Source organism: Takifugu rubripes, chromosome 19 (assembly GCF_901000725.2).
Source record: "Takifugu rubripes chromosome 19, fTakRub1.2, whole genome shotgun sequence".
Taxonomy (NCBI): domain Eukaryota; kingdom Metazoa; phylum Chordata; class Actinopteri; order Tetraodontiformes; family Tetraodontidae; genus Takifugu; species Takifugu rubripes.
The window spans coordinates 10,992,052-11,015,904 of record NC_042303.1 but is presented as its reverse complement, the minus strand read 5'-3'; the positions used below and the strand labels follow the sequence as shown (position 1 = coordinate 11,015,904).

Genomic DNA, 23,853 nt, shown 5'->3' with positions numbered 1-23,853 from the left:
GGTGTGAGTGGAAATACTTTTGTTCCTTCCGTCCAACCGCTTGATCTTGCTCGTTGTTCAAGTCTTTCTTCTGGATGATCCACGTTCCCTAACTGACCTTTTGTGTTGACCTCAGTCATTTTTCCGCCAGCTGGTGGACCAGGAAGTGCCAAATATTAGTGTTTGCTTAATATTTTAGTCCGTTTCTACATAGGAGAAGAACAGGAAGTCATCATAGGTCCATTTCCCATCATGTCTTCAGAAATGATCTTCTCAAAACAACAACAGCAGCTCCTGATTGGCGTTGACCTCCACCAAAGGTGAGATTATAAATAGGTGTCCTCTTAGAAATGATGGCCCTCCACCTGGATTCGATCATCAGTTCGGCCCTAAATATGGGTGTGAGGCTTCTCTCAGCAGGAATCATGTGTGAAATGTCTTTTCTAAAACGTGTTTTGATCCGTGCACATCTTCGATACTCCAGAAACCACCGTTATTATGTTAAAATTGGTTGAAAACTCGGTTGATTTTGCCTTAAAACCTTTCATCTATTCTTTTAAACCCTAGCCTTCACTGCATGCATGTTATGCATAGTCTAAAAACCTAAAACGCGCCGTGACTTCCCGAAGCTACAGAACTGTGACGGGCTAATTCTAGTTTTCATTCATTATTCAGTTTCAATCTCCCCGGTTATATCAATAAAACCATCAGTGTGTAGTGTAATCATACTTTCAGCTGGCCCTTGCTCTGAGGGCATGAGGGAAAATGTAAATATCTGTTTACTAAAACTGAAATAGAGCATAAATGCTTTTTTTAATGAATTTTTGTTATGCCTGTTATCCTGTGTGAATCCCCGAGAGGCTGTCATGCATGGACAGCACTGATAACAGAGATAATGCGAAGAATTGTGTGAAAAATAAAATGCTGAAAATGATAACAGCCCTTTTTCATACCAGAAATGTAGATCCAGGGCATAGGTTTATCTATCTATCTATCTATCTATCTATCTATCTATCTATCTATCTATCTATCTATCTATCTATCTATCTATCTATCTATCTATCTATCTATCTATCTATCTATCTATCTATCTATCTATCTATCTATCTATCTATCTATCTATCTATCTATCTATCTTTTCTTATATTTGATCTTGTGTAAAACCAACAGATTTAATCTGCAAATTTTTTTTATTTGTTTATTAACCATTATTTGCATTTGAGAAATAATTGATATAAGGCTGTTGATCGCTCCTTTCATTCACTAAATACTATAGAAATGGCGCTAACAGTAAGAGCGTCACATCAACAGAAGGTCCAACACATTTGTTTCCCTGAGTTTGGGGTGTGCTGATGTGTTGAAGGCTGGATCAGATTGTATGTTTCTGTCTCAGTAGACACCCTAACGTGGTCATCAGTCATGCATCTGCCTCCAGTCTGCACGGACTAATTGCTACATACATGGAGTCAGCCTGTCACACTAAGGACAGTGATTTTCTGCCCCAAAACTGCAGAGATCACTACAATCCACAGTCCTCTGTATAAATGTACACATCTGTAACATTTGTTCTTTAATGTGCCTCCAGGAAGGTGATTGTCCTTTAGGACTCATTTAATGTCATTTTTAAAAACTAATGAACTGTAATTTTTACTTAAATTAACTGACATCTCTCCTTTTCACAGAACAAGCATGCTAAGCTACATTTCTTATGATAGCTGAAAAAGAAATACATAAAACATTAAAAAATACCACAGTATATGATACAAAATATTACGAGCTTGAACCTAATCAGCCAAGAACTAAGTGATTGAGTTTTTTCCCCAGACATTAATTAGAGTGAATTTCCCATGTTTACCTATTTTACACTTTACATCTGGCACAGACCTTTTCACTATAAAAAATGTTTTAATTATAATGATAAAAACAAATAATTATGTTGTTTGAAAATAACTAAATCAAATCAAATCTTTATTTATATAGCCACTGTTACAATCAAAATTGTCTCTAGGTGCTTTCCAGAATCCCAGGGCCTGACCCACAATAACCAACAGTGGCAAGGAAAAAATCCCCTTTAACAGGAAGAAACCTTGAGCAGGACCAGGCTCATGTAGGGGGACCCTCCTGCTGATGGCCGGCTGGGCAGAGAGAGAGGAGAGGGGGGAGGACAGGTAGAGGAGAGAATTAATTACAACGAGCTGTCAGTATAATAGCTGAGTGGGTCATGAAATGGTCATGAAGTCGGTGATACCTACAGATGGATACAGAGACAAGGAACCAAAGAAGAAGTTGGATTTTATGGTAAAATAAAAGTTATTTACAAACAGCAGCAGAGTTTTCATGACAGAGGGGAAGAGGCAAAGGAAAGGTGCAGGGAAGGAAACAGAAATACACAATCGATTACTACAATCACACCTTAGAGTAACAGCTCTACAGCACATATCCAGAAATATCTTTTCATTTGGCTGGTTTTAGTTTTGTTTTTAAATTATTATGACACCCCACAGTCATACGCAGCTTTGCCTTAAAATACATTAAAAAACAGAGCCCAGCAGCTCCTCCACCAGGAAGTAAAGTCGAAATTCTCCACATGGCCGGTTATATCTTTCCCAGCAGTCCCTCAAGAACGAGTGATAAATGCGCTGCTCTGACCTGAAAAGACATGTAAAGTGTCTCTATTAGCTATCAGTAAATTAAATTATTATTTTTTTCAGTAATAATGAAGTGACGAACCCTCGCCATCCAATGGAGGAGCTGTTCACTCCACCGTGGTGCTGAAGCACAAACATGAGTAGGAACGCAAATTCAGCCTGTTAGTAAAATAGATTTTTTACTTTCTAAGCTGCTAATATGTCCTTTCATCTGCAAATGCCTCTCTGTGTTTCAAAAACTGGATTATGTCCTCATAAATCCAGTTAAATCCCTGCGTTGGAGCCTCAGAAGTATATCTTTAGTCACGTAAACACAATGTTTGACAAAGTGACTGGAGTTTTTGTGGGGAAATTCATGTTAATCGAAAACAAGCATTTCCATTCTGTGACACAGATAAGGTTGAAAATTGATTTAATTCACTCCTTTTAATAATGAATTTAATTTATAATGTGACAAACTGCAGCATCTTCATTCCCTCAGTGACACATTTTATACATAATCTATTTTTTAAAATTATTAATTAACTATTATTTCTTTGAGTGTGTGTCCATTATGAGCCCATTGACTGAAGGATTGGCACCAATCACCCATGTCGCAATCATTTTATTCATTACCATAGAAACGGTCCGAGTGAATAGAGGATAAGTAGGAGGGCTGGAAGAGACTGCTGACACCTGCACTCTTTTCTATCACACACGTGCAGAAAATCTACCCTCTGAAATTATTCTTATTTGTCTTTCTTCAATAAAAATGATGACAGAAATGGAACCACTGGGAACATCATAGCGTTGGACTGAGAGGACTGTAAAACTCCAGATAACAGATCAGGTCGGTCCCTTCTCTCTCTGAGTCAACAATCGGTCATGACAGGAATTAAAAACACAGATTTGCACAGATGTTGTTTCCCATGCTTTGATGCATCAAAGTAGCACCAATAGCACATAATGGCTTCCATAAAAAGAAACACATGCCTTTTGTCTGAGTAAAATGCCCACAGTGGAGGTGCACAACGTCCTGCTGTGTCATTTCTGCACAGGGCTTTTAGTACAAGCACACTACAGGACGCTGTTATAATACAGAACAAAAAGGTTTGTGACCAGCACCTGATATATTGTCTAATGGAGCAACTCCGCTTCAGTGGAGGCTCGCAGTCTCCTCCCGGAGGGGTTGGTACAGTGTGGAAGGTGTGTGACGGGATCATTACACAGTCAATTATGTTGAACTAACCTACACCCACGAGGACATCTGCTGGTACAGGCCGGCTCACAGCTTTCCGAGATACCGAGTGTGTCATTGCACAGAAAGACATTAACGGCTGCTCCACGTGCTTCCAGTCTGCAAGGTTACGTCGGCTCCTTGCAACTGCATTTACATAGTGGGTTAAATTAGTTTCCTGGCAGGGCCGGTTTGGGGGAAAAAATAATGAAAAAAAGCTTCAGTGATGGATGGGAAACATTCAAAACTAAAGTAACCGGACAGAATTAAACGTCTCTGTGGCTGTAAATTCACTTTGGTACAGGATTAAAACATGTATTTAAGAGCGTAGATGATTCGGTGTCATGTTTCAATGGCGATGCGGTGACAATTACACACATTCTCAAATGTAGTCATAATTATTTGCCATGCAGCTAATGCAGTCCTTCTTGAAAGCCACCACTTTAAATATTTGTCTTTTCCTGCCATATAGTTAATGCTGCATTAAAGTGCCCTCTAACTCTCTGCGTGTGTATTTTCAGCAGGCGCCAGCGGGAGTCAGATGCCAAACCCTAGAAAGCCTTGCAACGCTAACATAGAAGAGTGTTGCAGGATTACGTTGGAAGGATGGAATATGCGGCATGTTTGAGTCCACTTGAAAAAAAAAAAACATTTCTGTATCTCCTTCAAAAGCCGCTCCTTCATTCTCTGGGGGACATTTGAAAAGCTCGCCCTTGAAATGTCAACCATGGTAAAAATGGTAGCAAGGAAAGCCTGCCACGAGAAATACTGCATAAACAGGAAACAAGGACCACAAATGTTCCAGTTATGAAAGATGTTATGAAAACGCAGCTATAGAGGGAAAAAACCTTATTATATACAATTCGAATGTTAGATCTGGATGAATGTCAGGCAATGTTTGCACAATATAAGCAATAAAAATACAATGAGCCGTGTGATTGCTTATCAGCTATGGAATTAAAATTCCAATTAAAATCATTTCTTTTATATATCTTTTTTATCTGTGTAATGTGACCCATCATCTCTGCTGTAAAACCAATTAAAGCCTTCCTACAGAAAACGAGACCCATAATCCAGATCACAGTATTAACATCTCAGCAGCCTTTTAGTCTTTTGGTTCATATCACGCAGCCTCGTGCGTCATTCCCTCATCCATCCCGCTTCCTTCCCTGCAGAATTCAGACATTTAGACGGCTTAACTGAACCTTTGATTCCACCCTTTTCGGTGTCCACGTGCTCCTACTTTAACTGACACGCCGAGTCAGGAACTGTCGGCCATCTTCACCTCTTTGAGCAACCTCGGGCTCCCTGCGACTGCAGCCTGGAAAACTTTTATCCCAAATTTATATCCTTCCGAGATTTAAGAAGTCCTTTAATTCCAGAGTTCCAATCTCGGTCCGCTGCTCAAGTAGCCCAGGAGACCTTGGAACCGGCCCACACAGATGTGGTCAAACTAAACTGAACGGCCCCTTGCTCTGTTGCCTAGCAACACATAACCGAATGCCGGTGGGTTCATTTATGGCAGCATAAATTAGCATTTAAAGGGTCAGGTGAGCCGGGCTCATTTAGCTATCTCCGTAGTTTACATTGGAAAAATGATATTGATTTCTGTGTTTCGCTGCCTCTCTCTCTCTCTACGGACGTGTTTGCAGCACAGTGAGCAGGAAAGGAGACGGGAGACTTCCTGTCCGCCTGTCCGTCCGTCCGTCCCCTGCTCTTGTGTTGTGGGTGCAGGTGGTGGCAGATGTAGATTCTCTGAAACCCATTAAGTGTAAATTTCACCGTCTGTCTGCTTCACTTACATTCATGATGGTTAACAAACCATAAAATGCTTCTGGAAGCAGAACTGAAGGCCAAATATGGGCTGTAGCTCCATATTATACAGAGAGAGAATACCATCACATCACAGTTACTGTTGAAATATGTAATTAATGCGCCGCTTTCAACTACCAATAGCTCTGATTTATTATAAAACTGTGGAGGTTCCACAGGGTCCTCCAGGTGTCAACTCAGCTGCCCTAAGTTATGATTAATATTTCTGTATCTACAACCCAATAAAACCAGTTACCCAGTGTGGAATTCCCTCGGCTCTGCTTTTCTCTGATGCCGTATGAAGGAGAAGATTGATGTGGAACATTAATACAGGTGAACAAGCAAAATGAACCTCCTCTGCTATAAATTATAACACAACCAGAGGCCAAATTCTATTGATATTCCCATATCAGGAGGCTGGCGCCCTGCTCCAAAAAGGAGCTGTGATTTTAATAGTGAGCCAATATTTTTTCTGGTGGGCAACACATGTTGACCAATAATTGGACATTGAATTGCTTTTTTAAAAATGTGAGATAAAAGCTACAGACAGAAAAAACAAAAAATGTATTTAAAAAACGTGTGTAAAAAAAAAAGCTCTGCAGCACAACAGCAAATACATAAACTGGGGATAATTGATTGATTGATTGATTGATTGATTGATTGATTGATTGATTGATTGATTAAGCTCATAATCATTAAACAGTCACCCTAAAATCATGACATGGATTTTAATTGCGGGGCAAAGGGCACAACTGTTCAGAGGCTTTAATGCGTGTTTGTGTTCTTGTATTATGTGAGTAGTAAAATGCATATTTATAGCAGGTAGCAGACTGTTTAAGAGTGAAGATGTGGTTTTAAGGTTGAGGTTAGTGATGGGGGGGGGGGGGGGGTAAGAGGCTGGAGCATGTCTCTTATGTCTATGAAAGTCCTTACAAAGACAGAAGTGCAAGGGTGTGTGTGTGTGTGTATTTGTTCATGAGTGTCCTTGAGAGACATACATTCAGCATCTCTCAAATGCTGTTGTGGATCTAATAAGAGCTGATCAGTGTTTGATATTTAATGGACAGCCCTCAGCAGCAGGTCTGAGGAGAAAACTTCTAACGAAGGCTGGTTTACAGGCTTCTTGCTTCCACATCCCCACCTGGCTGTGAGAAAAGGGAAGGAAGCAGGGAAGGAGGCCAATGTTTGTTTATCTTTGCTCCTGTGTTTCCACTGTTTTAGAAATGCACTCCGGGTTCCTTTTTTCTGAGCATCACCTGGCAACAGACGCTGCACTTTGTCTCTGTCTCTGTCTCAGCGAGACTTCTGGAGAGGACGAGCCGCGTCCTACCTGACTGACTTACCAATGAAGAGTCAGACACATTCCTTCGACTCACGGCGTGACACAGAAGTGATCCTGACAACACGCGAACCCCCCAGCGACCTCATTTGGTTGTTGCCATTTTAAGTGTGTGTTCAGAAAGTGACATCACTGCTTAAAGGACATGTTGACATCATCTTTTCCCCTGGATGTGCACAAACCTGGTGGACAAAAGGTCAAAATGCAACAATAACAGCATATTCACAGTCAATAACATATATTTGCATTATATTGAGTGATTATAATTGCATGTAAAGGAAATCTCCAGCTATGAGCTAATGGGTTTGCCACCTCAGGGATAATCAGCTTCTGCAGTTTTGCAGCGTCACGTTTGTCTCATGCGTGAGCAGTAAACCAGACCAGTTGTCTTCATGGGTGTTTGCCTGGGCTCCACTCTCTATTACCACCACCTCCTTCTGTAATTACAAGCTCGGCTGCACACACACTCGCCATCAGGTGGGGCCAGGACTAAAAGCACACGCCAAACGTTCTCATCACCCCGCCACTTTGAATCTCTTTCTGTGTGAAAGCTACGGTCTTTTTTCTTTTTTTTAAATGCACATCTGAGGTGTCAGAGCCTGCAGGCCAATCAGCTGGTCGGGGATTAAAAGGTTGAATTTTGTTTTAAAGCACTGGTCCTACTGGTGTGCCATCTGGGCACTCCTTTCTCTTTCCTTGCAGTCTTTAGGAAGAAGAAATTTGCTGGGTGGTGATATAGAAAATGTACATGCTGCCTCGGGCTGAGGTGCGACCTGACAGCCGTTACTCAAACTGAGTTCACAGGAGTAACGAAATATCACCGACTTTCATCAGTCTCATGCTCGCCATTCTCAAAGGTAGGTTTAATACACCGACACTGTTTTAATCCTCGCTCATTCTCAAAACTCAGCAGGTTAACTGTGAAGAGCAGTGACGGTCTAATCTCCCATGAGAACCCAATCATTTAGCTCTATGTTATAGTCTCCATTAAGACGGCTCATTTTGGGATGTTCCACAAGCGTATTTCATTTTGGATAGACAGTGAGAGACGGGGCCGGCCCTGCTCATAGGCGACATAGGCAGACGCCCAGGGCACCATCTGCGCCCTTTTCACAGGTACCTGGAGAAGGCCTCCACCCTCTGACCCCCCCCCACCCCCGTCCACACACACACACACACACACACACACACACTGCTCTGTGAAGCGTGTAGGTTACCTTCCTGATGTATTGCAGTTGGGCATTATCCTGTCTCCACAGCCTGAAGACCCCCTGTCTATCCCTTGAAAACATCCTGAACTTCTTACATATTTTAATGTAAGATATGTATTCATAACGAGGATCATTTTAATTTTGAGTATTTATTCCTACTGCGCAACTGTGATGTTCCAGATTTATCCCATCTCATTGTACTTTCTTTCATTTCATTTCTATAATATTATATATTATATATTTTTGTCAGTATTAAGCTATTGTGGTGTTTTACACAGCAGTGGCCCCTTAAGTATTTTGTGAGAGAGAGAGAGAGTGTGTGTGTGTGTATGTGTTTGTGTGTGTGTATAATCTAAGAAGATTATAACCACAGTTTTTCATTTATCTCACTTTATGAGCTAGGTCCCCCTTATCATGTTTCGCCAGCAGTGGTTGGCATCTCCGTTTGGATCCCTTTCTTTGGATCAACTGAATTTGATGCAACAACACAGTAGAGACATGTTCAAGTCTGAAGTAATTGAAGCATGAACGCTGACTTCATGGAAAGTTAAAAAAGGTGTAAAAAAATTATACATACGTGGTGATTGTGTTGAGAAAGGGTGAGAGAGAGGGGAGAGAGAGAGAGATTGTTGAGGTAAAAAAAAAAATCAGGAGTAAGCATATAAAACCTTGAGACAAGAGGATGCTCCTCTCCCGAACCATCAGAGTGGAGGAAATGTTGGAGTTGGGGAGGGTCGACTTTGAGGTGACATTGACGCTGTGTAGATGAGAGCGAGCATCCTGCGCTCCATGTTACGTCCTTGCTCGCTTCAACTCAGACGGTGGCAGCTCCTTTCCCCGTCCTCACTCCCCTCCTCTCTCTCTCAGCACCAGCGCTTTCAGGACAACAGCTCGCTCTCAAAGACGCATTTGTCCACCGTCCTCTCCTCTCTGGATTGTGTGTTAGGATACAAAGTTTGCACCTCAGTGGAAGGAAGTAACTTTTGCTCAGTTCGGATTTCCTTTACGAAGAGCCCATTCGGAGAAGGATTTTAACGTAAGTATAATAGTAGACAGAAATATTTAGATTGATTTTTTATTTTAATTTTTGGGGTTTTGAATTTTCATGTGCTCTAAAATACCAAAAGACTCGTCCCTGCGTTTGCTCAGCTTGCTTTTCACAATTACGCACAGCAACGCGGAGCGCGCTCCATCCAAAGATTTAAAGAATAGGGGGAAAATAGATACGCAATGGCTTACTTTTTATTTCTCTTTTTAGATGACTATTTTATAATACTCAAATATTTAGAAAAACGCATAGATTCACTCGATCCTATCCTATTGGGTGAAATTGTCCTTGTCGAGTGAGTGATAGCCTCTCCAGGTGATTTACGTGACATTAGTGCCTCTTAAATGTGTTTAATTGCTCATTTCTTGCATCGGAGCAGAAGGAAATGGGCCACTGAATCTAGAACGTAGTAAATCAAGAACAAAAGCAGGCTATACATTTTCTTCTGGCAATTTAAAGACGTTCTTACTGCATGACGGGTTTATTTGATCCCGAAGATTTCTGGGGTCGTGGGACACACTTTTGCCTCTCAGCACCTTAAGAAAACCGCATTTTTTATTAATCCACAAACACCGATTATAAAAAAAATGAATAAATAAAAAACTATTTGCCACTTTTTCTTTTACTAGAAATCGGTATCAATAATTACTCCAAAAAAACACAGTTGTGCTTGTTAAAAATCAAGCAAATCGTATCATCTCATTGTTTGACATCTAATAATAAAGATTTTAAACAAGCAATCCAAATCCTTTCTAAATGTATTTTTTATTTTTATTTTTTGGATTATTTTCAGAATTACTGGACCTCTGCAGCGCTGCTCCCTCGTTCTACCATCGACCACCAGTTTTGTGCTCATTCTGTGCCCGACGTTTGGGAGCTTTTTGTGCAGGACGGAGAAGCTGACGCCTGTCTGGACCGACGCGCACAGCGACCATGGCCACGAATGGGACCAAAGCCTCTGACGGACATGTCTTAACAGAGACGGTGACCGACGCGCCCGCTACTACCCAAAACGACAAACCTAAAACCTTGGTGGTGAAAGTGCAGAAGACGAAAAAGGAGATTCCCGAGAGAGAAACGTGGGGTGGAAAATTTGACTTTCTCCTCTCTTGTGTTGGATACGCCATTGGATTGGGAAATGTGTGGAGATTTCCTTATTTGTGTGGAAAAAATGGAGGAGGTAAACAGGATTTTGTGGCCTATATCTTTATTAAACACAACAAAAGGAGTGTAAACCAGCCACCAACAATATCCTCCTCTTTCCCGGAATTTTTGTTATAAATGATCTAAAATGTTTGCCGCCTTATACGAGAAACGTGCGTAATTGCGCACAGACGAACGCCTGGTGGTGACTTGAGAAATCTAACGCAAATATCCAATGTGGATTATAATGAATGTTTTTTTTCAAAGATTGACCTTCACTTATACCATTTTACCTCTCACCCCTTATTTAGGAGCCTTCTTGATTCCCTACTTTTTGACCCTCGTATTTGCTGGCATGCCTCTGTTCTTTCTGGAGACGGCTCTTGGGCAATATACTTCCATTGGAGGGCTGGGAGTGTGGAAGTTGGCACCTATGTTTAAAGGTAAAATAAAAACCAAAAAATCCATCCATGATCTCTCAGGCCAAAGGGCATGTGACAGTTTCCTGAGGGTTAAGTTCAACTACATCATGAGCTATGATTTTTCTTATTTTTAAAATAAAAATAGCAACTTCTTTCTTTTTTTTATATTTTATTTCGTACCCTTGTGTATTTATCTTAATGAAGACATAAATAACATTGTGTTCTGTTGTTCTAGGTGTAGGTCTGGCTGCTGCTGTTCTGTCCTTCTGGTTAAATATCTATTACATTGTAATAATTTCCTGGGCTATTTACTATCTGTACAACTCCTTCACCGCTGTGAGTATTTGCTGTTCCAAAATGAATCCATGAATCTGATATATCCCCCACCCCCCACTAAACCTCTTTATGTCACAACCAAGCTCAGCTATGGACTGTTCTATTTGCAAGTCCTGGTTTATATGCACAAACCTTAACATGGTGTGACATTTATTACTTCCTTTCCCACATAATTAGTGCTTTACACAAGGTATTGATAAATGCAACTGTGATGAGGCATTCAAGGCTCTGAGAAAAGCATGAAATTACAATGAGCATCATGGACTTGGCTGCTCGACAGTTACAGAGAGAATAGGACTCAATGGTGGGAGAGTGGTCCAAGAAAAAAAGGGTGCCTGTGTGATCGTTTCTTTCTTTCTTTCTTTCTTTCTTTCTTTCTTTCTTTCTTTCTTTCTTTCTTTCTTTCTTTCTTTCTTTCTTTCTTTCTTTCTTTCTTTCTTTCTTTCTCAGGATTTGCCGTGGCAGAGTTGTGGTAATTCCTGGAATACGGAACGCTGTTTCAACAACTACAGCATCCCAGACACAAGCAACTTCACCAGTGCGGTGGTGGAGTTCTGGGAGTAAGTTGGACCCTTGTGTCTGTTCAAACCACGAGGATCATTAAATGTATTTGAGCTCCATGAATTGATCTTCGTCGCAAAATAAAACAAGCAAAAGTCATATGGGGAACACACCAGCAAACACTGTGGGTATGTTTCATAGTGATTTCACTTGCCATCTTCCTTGCAGACGCAATGTGCACCAACTGACAGAAGGCCTGGAGAAGCCCGGGGAGGTCAGGATCCCATTAGCTATCACACTCGCCATTGCGTGGGTACTGGTCTATTTCTGCATCTGGAAGGGAGTCAGCTGGACTGGCAAAGTAAGTTAAAGGTGCTCACACAATATCTTAAAAAAATGAGTTCAAAATAACTCCAGTTTCTAGCTGAGGACTGGACATTTTCTTCTGTGCTTCTTGTTAACACTGGAAACATGAGCAAGTCTCTCTGACAATGCCCACCACGACCACCAGGGGTATTCATGTGGGACACGTTCGGAGACTTGCAATATCAGATTTTTCTACAAATATTTCATTTTAACTCACTCTACATGCAGCATAGACCTTTTCAGCCGCTAAAATGAACTGCGTAGACTTGGCCCATCACTCATTGTCATCATCACACATTGTCCATTTTAACAGAAAGCAGAAATCAGTGCATCCAGATTTGCCAGCATCTCAGCGCCCTTGCCTGGAGCAGTGCTGCAGTAGAATGGCCATTGACTTACCCTCGAGTCACCTCCTGCTCCAAAGGCGTCGCTAATCACTACTGAACACATTCCCAGTTCAGAAAATAAAAGATTCTTTCAACTTTTAGAAGGAAGAGTTTAGGGGAAACTACCATTAGGGTAGTTTTAATCACATCTTCAATTCTGAGATAGAAAACAGAAAGTTTTTAATGTCTGTGTTGTCTCACCTTTATTCTCGCTTGTTAGTGAGTTCATAGTTTCATGTTTTTAGGGTTTGGGTTATTGTTTGAAATGTATCTTACTGTCCTTTTTCAACCTTCACAACACAAGGGAACCTCAGTTCTGAGGTCGTCCAGCCTGTCTGGAACAGGCGAGTTCATGTTTTGCACTATCTGGTCCTGAGGAACCGCTCAACAGCACACTTTGTTGCACATATTTTCAAACAGCTCTTTGTGTCTCCACAGGTGGTGTACTTCTCGGCCACGTACCCTTACTTTATGCTCTTCATACTGTTCTGCCGCGGCATCAGCCTTCCTGGTGCAATCGACGGGATCCTCTTCTATATCACACCAGACTTTAACAAACTCAAAGAGTCTGAGGTACGCTCTCTCTGGTCATGGGCCAAGAAGACACGAGTGGAACCAGTGGAAGATAAGAAGCACTTTACTCATTCTGTTCTCTGTGTTTCAGGTGTGGCTGGATGCTGCTACACAGATTTTCTTCTCCTATGGGCTGGGATTAGGTTCACTGATCGCTCTCGGCAGCTACAATACCTTCAATAATAATGTGTACAGGTGGGTGACCGTGACGACCTTCAGGAAACTATGTCATCAGAAAGAGCATATCTTTTAAAACTAATCAAAGCTGTCAGTGGATTCCGTTTCTGGGTTTTGATGGTGCATTTGTGGTTCCAGCTGTGTCAGCTTTTACCTTATGTCGGCTGAATCAGATGTTTGTGTGAGTCTGTGCACAGCTCCGTCGTGCTTATCTCTGTTATTTTGATGACGGTCCCTCCAGCTCCCGAGTACCAGTCAACATAATTTTGCACAGCTTCTGCGCTGCTGCAGTAGACAAAATGGCCGCTCCCCCCTCCCCACGCTACAATGTGCGACTGGCTGATAAGGAACTGATATCAGCGTGACAATGGCTGCCTTTTTGTTTTGTCTCTCTCATACAGAGATTCTATCATTGTCTGCTGCATAAACTCCTTCACCAGCATGTTTGCCGGCTTTGTCATCTTCTCCATTGTGGGATTCATGGCCAACGTCACAAAAAGATCCATCGCCGATGTGGCAGCCTCAGGTAATTGGAGTCAAGGTTGGAAATCGATACTGACAATCGCCTGACAGGAAGCACTAGCGATCGAGGGTAAATAACCCTCCAACCCACTAGAGGTTATCCTTTTAGGCTGTGGCTGGATTCTGTTTATTATTTAAGCCTTTTCAGTATACTGTGTTAGTCTTATGGTGTGTGGTACGTGGTTACATTTGCCTTTGATCAGGACCTGGCCTGGCATTTTTGGCTTATCCCGAGGCCGTCACACAGCTGCCCATCTCTCCTCTCTGGGCCATACTCTTCTTCTCCATGTTGCTGATGTTGGGAATCGACAGCCAGGTATTATGGCGGCGGTCGCCCGTCTCAGAAGGAGAGATTAAGAGTATTTTTTTTGTTGTTGTGGCTAAAGTGTATTACATAACAAGCGTCAATGTGACTCTGCAATCTCTCCAGTTCTGCACCGTGGAAGGGTTCATCACCGCGCTGGTCGATGAATTTCCTCACATCCTCCGAAAACGCAGGGAGATCTTCATCGCCATTGTTTGCATCGTGTCTTATATTATTGGACTCTCCAACATCACACAGGTGAAGGTCCTTTTTGCTACTGGATCCTCTGCTAACCTGTGTTTACACCCTTTGAGGCTGAATTTCTTTTTATTTGCCCCATATCAAATAACGTCCTGCCACCATTTCCGTGGGGTTCGCCTCGATTGCGTAACATTTGCTCAGGATAATAAAACGCCCTCTACAGATGTAAGAGCGTCCCACGGGACACGGGACAACCCAGAGGCCGTTCCACTAACCTGCAATGCTACAGTAGGACACACAGGAGATCAAACTGCGTGTCAAGCAGCAAGGTCGTGCTTTCTGTTAGACAGCAGCTCTCAGACCATGTTCCAGTCTGTAAACGTGAGGCAACATCAAAGTCACAGACTGTCAGTTTCGCTTATTCACCTGAGTCGCGGGCAATAGACGGCCGATGAAGGGAAGGTTGGTTAGTCCCTGCCGGGGAGAGTGAAGTCACATTAGCACTTAAGCAATCTAGTCTTGACAATCAAATGGACAAGTATAATTTAACACAGTCTTTATTGATGTTTCTTGAAACATGCAACAAGCAGGTTTAGAACCGTGATAATAAATATTATAGAATCCCGTCGAAGCTACTTGAAGTCAGTACAACTTCGTTCTGGCCTCCACATGAGCATCAGGCGAGGAAATGATCTAAAGTTGACTGGATGACTCCAGGACAGGGTCATGTTTGGTAGAGACACGCGATGACCCCGCCTCGTCTCTCTGCTGCCAAACTGGATTTCGTCACTCATGCACAATCCCTAATTGCTGCTACCGGCAGTGCGGACTATATCAAGCTTCACGAGCCTTGATGAACTGTAGAAGGTCCCTTCGCGTCGGTTCCCTTGAACACCCAATAGATGCAGGAGATTGTGAACACGCGAAAGAGGAGACGTTCAGTCTGCACTGGCCATGTCCGATCCATTTCTGAAAATGATTGCACAAGTAAATCCTCACATCAGGGAGGTGACACCAGCCACCGCCGCTGTAATTCTCTGCCCCGATGTTTCTGCTTGACCAGCTCCGTCCTGCCTCCACCCACCCGTCGCCTGTGCGGGTTCTCGCTCTCTCATTTTCGTCTTCTGTGGCTCTTCTTACAGGGAGGACTGTACGTGTTCAAGCTATTCGACTACTACTCAGCCAGTGGGATGTGCCTTCTCTTCCTTGTTTTCTTCGAATGCGTCTCAATTTCCTGGTTTTACGGTGAGACACACAACTGTTCCACCCCATCGAAGGATTCTTTATAATTCTGACTTTTAGAGAATCAGAAGATCAGATATCAGTCTGAATAGTTGATTTCATAGATTAGAGCTCGTTTTCTCTGCTCCCAGGTGCAGACAAATTTTATGACAACATTGAAGAGATGGTTGGGTACAGGCCCTGCCTGTGGTGGAAGGCCTGCTGGGTTGTTTTCACTCCGCTCATTGTGGCTGTAAGTGCACTAATTACGAATATTCATCCTTTTATTTGTGCAGAGCGGTGTCACTCGGTGCAGCTCGTCTGACTGTAAATGTTTTATATTCAGAATTATAATTGTGTTACCGTTGGCCAGTTCCATGTGATCTTTAACCAAATATGGTCAAAAGTGTTTCCTTCTGCAGAATTACACGGTGTCGAGCTGTTGACACCATTTTCCCGTCCTTTTGTGCAGGGAGTCTTTTTGTTTAGCGCAGTGCAGATGGTTCCTCTTACCATGGGTGATTACGTGTTCCCAGCCTGGGGCCAGGGGGTTGGCTGGTGCATGGCCCTCTCCTCCATGACCCTCATCCCTGGCTATATGGGCTACATGTTCCTGACACTCAAAGGCACATACAAAGAGGTAAGATCACTGTAATATGTGATGCAGCTGTTCATAAGCTTGCTCTGAAGCAGTCAAATATGCACATCACTGCAGAGAATTTTTAATTCTTCAAGCTTCACCGCGTAGATAACAAGCTGGACTTTTAGATGCAACAGCTTGAATGTACAGATTATTCCAAAATCCAAAATAAAACACTAAAATCACCTGATCTGTCACCTAGTGATGCCTCAGTATTTGTTTGAGCTAAGAGGCCGCAGCTCATTCTTTATTCCAGGTCATATTAACAACCTCAGGGCATCTCTCCTCTATCGGCTGGTTCGAATTTTAATGTGCACTTGACAGCGAGGTGGGCTCCCCGTTAAGAGTTTGGAGTGGATTACTTGGTCCGTGAGACAAATCCACCCTGGGTAATGCACTGGTTTTAAGAGGGTGGTGATATTTTGAGAAACTGATGCAGAAACATAAGCTCTGAGGATTTTTGAGATTCAATACACACTTGGGGTCACCTTGTTGCTTGTACTGGTCAATCTCCCATAATGCATGCTTATGAAGATAGGCATGATCTAGTTTTGTATAATCTTGACTCACATCTTAAAATATTTGCATATGCGCCCGCATTGAAAGCTGCTTAAAGTCGTTCCACAGAAGTGATTTAGCCTATTCTGCAAAGAGGGAGCGTTGCATGATGGGTAAAGATATAAACAAACTATAGTGTAATGAACAACCGGGGCAACTGCTTCGTTCAGTTAAACCGTCCTGGATGGTTTTGTGCGGCAGCCACTGTTTATTGTTATTATGGTGCAGGGTGTGCAAGATGGAGGACAGCATTTTACTTAGCTCACGATGCTAATCACTAATCCTTTCACACCCGCATCGTTTACATGAAGTGTTTAATGATTTCATGAATTGCAGTTGCAGCGTATTGCCACAAAGGCCAATGTGCAGGTGTCACATCGTACCATTCCAGCTGATGATGTGATTGTCTAATTGTAGCAATCAGCCAGCTGATTAGCACGTTGCGCCCAGGTGGACAATTAGTTTCACAAACACCTCATATACAGTAACTGGCTTCTTCATCCCGCTCCCATCATGCTACTGTCCAGAATGTTTCAGAGGGTTTTACAGGGTCAAGAGGCTTCGATTTACCCATTTTTTTAAACAAGGGATTCAGCCGTTAATTTCTATAATTTGTGTTAGAGGTTACTGTTCCTTAAAAATAATAACAGATGGTAAAAAGGAAAAATAGCACTATCTTGCTGAGGAGCAGCATCTGTCTCTTCTGAGATTATCTCAGAAATCCAGGGTTTTAGGCTTGGAGCCTTGGGCGTTGCATCCATCCCACTAGCAGCTGTGCAGCAGGTGACTTTTGTCAGAGTGCATGGAGGGGGGTTGATGGCACATTTTACAGCTGCGGTTGCTGCTAATGCTATATGACAGTGTCTGGTTGTAATTTTCACACCATCTGTGCATTTTATATCCATGTGAAATCACTAATATCACGACTCCTCTCTTGCGCCCCCCCAGCGTCTGCGAATGATGATCAAACCTGTGACGTTGGTAAAGTCTCAGGAAAACGGTCCGGACCAACAGACAGAAAACCAGAGTCAGAACCCCGCCAACGAGGAGGCCTACATCTAGAAAGTGCCGCCTGTGTCTCCGTCTCGGTGGTCAGACTCGCGATCTGCTTGTGATAAACGTAATCAAGGTTGGGAACGATGGCCAGACGCCTTTTGTCTGCTCTTATTCACCTACCTCCTGGGGACACATGAGACCAACCTGATTACACATTTATTTTTTAGGGGGTTTTCAGTTTCCTTACTTGTATAATGCAGAGTTATAAAACTGATGAGGAAAAAGTTGCCCAGAGAAACTGTTGTTGATACTATGATTTTCATCATGCAAAAGTTAGTCCACTTAGAAATGGAACTGTGAGTTAGAGAATTACTGTAAATTCAACATATAAGTTAAATTTGGAGGTTCACATGAAATAGTAATGTGCTACTTTGAACATAATTAATATACTAAACTATAATTATTGTAAAAAGGCAAAAAATGTAAATGAAGTAAATACATAAAAGCAGTGTAGTAGGTAAAAAAAAATCCTCTTTCAAACACTGAAATTGAATATCGATCAGTTTTAGGCAAAGGCAATATGGGAATGTGCAAAAGGTAAGGCCAAATCCGCTTGTATGTGTAAATTATACGTTAGTCTGACTATCACACCCTTGCAGGATCCTGCAGTTGAAACGTTTACCGCCCACCTTTGGGAATACCTTCCAAAAGCACAAGAAGAGAACTTTGAATCGTACAACTACCTTTTGACTCGACTGAAACCTGTGACAGCAGCAAAAACGATTTCCACAGCATAAATAGCAACAGACTGTTATAACTGTTAAACAAAACAAAAAGTAATCCGTTTATTTTTAGAAGCGTTGCTTTGTAGAATTATTTGTAAGTCGTGTTCCGTGTGTGAGACTGACAAGGATCCAAATCATACGCATACAGTATGAGAGAGGACTGGTTTTACGTGTCCGGCCCGGTCGGTCTATGTGGTGGGATGGTTCTCTCGACAGCCTCCACCCACAGGATTAGATGTATCGTTTCTGCATGATGATATTCTCTCTTCACCCGACACCCAGTTAAAGGCAAAGCCGTGCTGTAATAAGACCGTGCTTAAACTGATCTCCATTAGTGTGAGTGAGTGAGTTGCAGAGGCTGCTGCATTCAAGACAATGGCTTTTCTTCGTAAAGTGACTGGCACCATTTTGTTTTTGTCAACTTAGTAACCCATTTCTCAGGAACAAAGGTGGATGTGACCAAATTCTCTCAGATACTGCTATTATATAGTGAAGCAATTAATACTGTATTTTATTTTTGTGAAGACAGCAGATATTTTTGCCTTTCCAACGTTTCCCCCTGTTAGAAAAAAAAACCCCTCCTTTCTCAAGCAGCAAGCATTAAACAGTCCCGTCATCATATTTCTCACAATACAACCACGCAGATAAAAGATTTTGCGAATGCAGCATCACTGAACCAAGAATACGCTGCAGGTAGTACACGTTGTGACGGAGACTGGCTGCAACGCTCACTATGTTGGATTGAGTCCGATATTCGTCGCGAAACTACACACCGTGATATCATTTTCATGTTTATTGTGGTAAAAATCAAATACAGTTTCAGATATCTGCCAAGGCAGCCTTGGTGGGTTTGCTTCATTAGCCTGCCAACTGTAATAAATCGAAAACCGTTGTCCCCCCTCAGGCACAGCGGCCCCATCCTACCCCAGCTAATACGGCAACTTCGGATTATCTGTACGCAGTAATGTTTGTTTCATTTAGTCCAGCCACTTTTACGGCTCAGTGTAAAAGAAGATCCCACAGAGCTGTCAGGTGATCGTGCAAACCAGGGAAAGGCGTCGCGAAAAAAAATCTCAAATTTAAGTCTTGATCAAGTCAAAAATGTAGCTAGTAAAGGGTGTTTTTTGCAGAGCTTAGAACAACAAAGACAACAAACGCTCAACGGATAGGGATGTGGATACCTGCAGTGTTACACACTCACATGGAAAAGTATAGATAAGTGAAGTGCGAAAGCCTTTCGCCCAGTCCTTTAAGCAGAGCCCGTGTGTCGAGTGTTCTCAATCCGAGAGCGAGAACCAGGCGTGAGCACTGTTAGCGCCGCTAATATTCTGAGGTTACATCAGCCAACACAACTGAAACTAAATCTTTGAATAAGATTTGGAAAAACCTACATATCATCTTTGCTCAGCAGTGGAGGAGAGGACGCAGATATCGCTGTATTACTCTGGAGGAGGATTATGACAATTTGCTTCTGTGGCAGCTACATGCGACAGGAATCAGGTCGAATCGGTCCCGTTTGATTTCTGTTTACGTACGTTTTTCTCAGAGCTATGTGAATCAAAATGTGCAATGACGATTAAAAAAAGGGTTCAACGTGAATTTTGTATAAAGTTATCATACTGCAGTTTTCTCTCTTGAATGATGTTGTAAACTGGACTGTGTAATACATGTATCTGTGAATGTCCGTACAACTTGAGTTTTTCTTTTCATTTGTCTAAATGTTGAACAAAAATGTGATACTCTTTGCTGTTTTCTGCAATAATATTATCTCAGAAACAAGGAGCACTTATGTCTCAGATGTACAATTATAATGACAATAACAGCATAGAGTAATAATAATAAAGATGATAATAAATATGTAATAGATATGTCTAGTCAGAGCATATTGTTTTGTATATTTTTAGCTGTTTCATGGGCCTAATGTAAAATACTCTATGTAAAAAAAAAATTATAATAAATGTCTTTAGATGGTGTTCTATGAAAGTGCATGATTGCATTGAATATATGTTATCCGCAGAAATAAATAAAGACCTATAGATTATAGTGCCTGTGTCATGTAGTTTTGATTATTAATTACACACAAAAACTGAGGCCGATTTAAAGTAAGTCAACATAGACCTTAAAAAGGACAAGTTCTGATGGGAAAGTTCTGATTCATGGAAATATTCTTAAATATTGTTTTTAGTACTTATTTCCTGAATACCAAGACATTTCCCTGATTAATTCCCCTTAACTCTTGGAAATGCAATGTTTTGGCAGCGAGTCACATTGTTAACTCTCTTTATGCTAAATAGGACAGCCCATCATGTAAAGTCAATTTAAACAATTTATGGTGCGTGGTCCACAGCACAGATGTATTTAGAATGTGTCGATCATTTTATTACCTGAATGGTGCATAATCCCCCCCCCACACACACACACACACACACGCACACCACAAAGACACTGATGGAGCCCCTTTATTATTCATAGGTGTGTTTAGTGGAACATGAATTAATCAGGGTGTCAGTTTCCATTCCTGGAAGCACCAACATGAGATGCTGCAGTACTTGTCAAAGTGAGGACATTTTTAGGAGGTGAGGACATGTTGACTGGTCCTCACAACTATACGTGAGGCTCACTGTGTCAAAGTGTGTCTTTGAGGGTGAGGGCATGTTTTACAGTCAAGGTCAGGCCAAGGTCAGGGGTTAGCGCTTTAGGTGTGATGGTTAGGGTTGGGGGCTGGGGAGTAGGGTCCTCAGAAAAATAGAATTACAAACATGCATCTATGTGCGTGTGTATTAACTGTGTGTCTCTACACACGTAGGGACTTTGCGGTCCTCCCCATGTGTGAATATGAAATTCATGATGGATGCCAGAAAAGCTGTTGGTTGTCTAACAGAGACGACCAGCGTTAGACATCAAAGCCACAATGTTGCAGTATGACTTTTGCAAATAATGATGAAGATGATCTGGTTAAGAAATCTTTATTGCAGTTCTGGAAGGAGAGATTAAATAGGCCTCTCATAAAGAACACGACCGAGAATAACGACCCAAATGTTCAATAAAGAGATTAATAAATAACTAAAAGTTTGGAATTTGATGAAAACTTTTCATATTAAATCTGCTTATTGTGTAATTTTGTGTTTAAAAAGGTATGAATTAAATTGTGCAAGGCACTAAACAGAAAATAATGACTTTATCTTCCATTATAGTTACAGCAGCTGCTATTACACCCTGGAATACACGAAAATAAGAAAGAATATTATAACAGAAGGACCAAACCATAATCACGTAGTTAAGTTCTTGTTGCTGGCAAAAACATTTCAAGGGTTTTACTCTGTGAGCTATATATAGATTGGACAAAACAAGTCATGACATTGAGTAAAATGTGCAGAAGATTTAGATGGAAACGTTTAAATCAAATATATGGCTGCAAATAGCCCTTTGACTTTGTCAAGAAGAACAGAGCATTGTGGGTAAACATGAAATGTTTATTGGTAGAAGAGCCACCTGATCAGGCAGGATAGCAGCATGGGAGTAAACATGGCCTCTGCTGAGAATGACTGCACGTTGATGCTGGGCAGAACAAAGTTGGTCAGAACTTTTGCTCTCACTCGTGTCACTTCTACAGTCTTCAGCCTCACCCTCAGAACCTTCCTGGATGGGTTTCCAGGGGATCTTTTTATGTCCTTGTCTTTTAGCCCCATCATTGCTGGATTCCATCTACCTCCTCCTCCTCCTCCTCCTCCTCCTCCTCCTCCTTCTCTTCCTCCTCCTCCTCCTCAGCCATAGCACTGACTGCTTATTTTGGCCACAATGTGTCACAGTGCATTAAAAACACCACATGGGCGTCTGGACGAGGTCAACAACAGGGGCAGGGGAGCAGATGAGAGGCTTAGCTGGGGTGGACTAGATGATACTGCATGATACCGCGTTTCTGCTCTTTCGCCATCAATCAGTTTTTGGGAATAATTCGATTGCGTGCGTTTACTGCGAAACAGTAGCAGGTAAGAGACGTCCTCTCGTCCTGCCGCTAACTGTGCGTATTTGCCAGAGTGCATGAATCTGTGCACGCACGCACATCTACCGCATTCTCATGTGTAGTCATACATATTGTAAAAGTCTGCTCATTTGAGCGTGCCGCAGCGGCAGGAGTGTTGGCTGTTGAGGATGACGCAGACATGAGCGGAGCGGCTCTGACAGCTCCAGTCTAGCAGAGGTAGCGGCAACGCTGGAGTCACCTCCGGGGCCCCAACAATACACACACTGTGGAAAATGGTAATCCGTTCTTCCCTCCCTTGCCAGCTCAGCCCAGGCTGGCAGTAGCATGCACACTCTCAGAACACATCACCATCACTGGGCGCTGACATACGCGGCAAAATGGGGGAAGAACGTAAAAAAAGAGGGGGGGGGGGACTCTTCTTTCTGCTGCGAGGCAGCGATTGGACTTCACTTGTTTCTGGTGAAAGACAGCGAGTTTATGCAACTGACTTTGCAGCAAGTGAGATTATTGGACATTGGAAGGGACCAATTTTCCCACGATATAAAGCCAACACTTAAAATCTGGGCTGAACTGACTGATGGCTTTAGTGACCGAACAAAAGGCTTCCTTTAATCCAAATATGTGGGGTTTAGTAATTGTTTTTACAGCGACTCAAAACACTTATTGGTTCTAATCGAAACCCACATCAGAAGCTTCTTTTGTCTTTATCGTCTGCAACGATTCCACATAAGGACCGAACCCAGTCGGCGAGACCTTTTCTTCACCCGCAGGATCCTTTTAACTGGACAGACCAGACCTCCAGCAGAATATTAGTGAGCCTTTGCGTCCTTCTCTCTGCTCACCTTTACAACAGTGGGCTGATAGCGTATCTGCTCCCTGCAGACTGCCAGACAGGCAGGCAGTAAGAGAGGCAAATGCCCTTATCAGTGCTTGCCATATGATAGGATTAGCTGGAGTGTTGTCTAACAAAGCATTAATGAGCACTTTTAATTGCCTGCATGGCTTCCCTGCCAAATAAACGACACAAACACACACGTGCACACACCCATACACACCGCTTCGAAGCATATTTGTCCCATCTGAAACGGCGTCCAAGTGATACAGAGTTTGTATTCATCAGCGGAGTACAAACAGACTATTATGGCTGAACATTCCAGGACATTAGTCAGCAATGTGACGGAGAAATTGGGTTTGAACAAGTCTTTCACCTCCATCCACACCCTCACACAATGCCCTTAATTGAAATCAATAAGGTTTAATGAACTTGTGGGGCTCTTTTATACTACAGCCACAGGCCTTCACCACTGATTCCACCTGAAGATCAGAGCAGGAAAGAGAGCAACTTCAATTTTTACACTACTGCAGAAATATTAGTCAAAGTTCTGAGGTGACTGAGCGGTATCACGTGTTCACAAGCACAATGAAGCAAAGAATTAAACTGACCCTTGGACCTCAAGTCCCTGAAACATAATTCAAGTCACTTC

General features: G+C 42.3%; 1 protein-coding gene across 1 annotated transcript; it reads left to right on the top strand.

Moving 5' to 3' along the window:
• The first annotated feature begins 8,910 nt into the window (after nucleotides 1–8,910).
• On the top strand, nucleotides 8,911–20,427 carry slc6a1b (solute carrier family 6 member 1b). Its single transcript, XM_003973411.2, has 15 exons — nucleotides 8,911–9,241; nucleotides 10,047–10,433; nucleotides 10,708–10,839; nucleotides 11,054–11,154; nucleotides 11,605–11,714; nucleotides 11,884–12,016; nucleotides 12,846–12,980; nucleotides 13,072–13,175; nucleotides 13,559–13,683; nucleotides 13,883–13,995; nucleotides 14,110–14,241; nucleotides 15,327–15,429; nucleotides 15,558–15,658; nucleotides 15,878–16,045; nucleotides 17,552–20,427. Exons 2-15 carry the CDS (start codon nucleotides 10,187–10,189, stop codon nucleotides 17,663–17,665), a joined length of 1,818 nt encoding a protein of 605 aa, XP_003973460.1. The 5' UTR covers nucleotides 8,911–9,241; nucleotides 10,047–10,186; the 3' UTR covers nucleotides 17,666–20,427.
• Nucleotides 20,428–23,853: the final 3,426 nt, after the last annotated feature.

Excerpts from the sequence above, each read along its gene's own strand:
- slc6a1b (XM_003973411.2), top strand. The coding sequence starts at position 10,187 with ATGGCCACGAATGGGACCAAAGCCTCTGACGGACATGTCTTAACAGAG. Across the intron at positions 13,176-13,558 it reads TTCAATAATAATGTGTACAG|AGATTCTATCATTGTCTGCT; the intron begins GTGGGTGACCGT and ends TCTCTCATACAG. Across the intron at positions 14,242-15,326 it reads GACTCTCCAACATCACACAG|GGAGGACTGTACGTGTTCAA; the intron begins GTGAAGGTCCTT and ends CTCTTCTTACAG.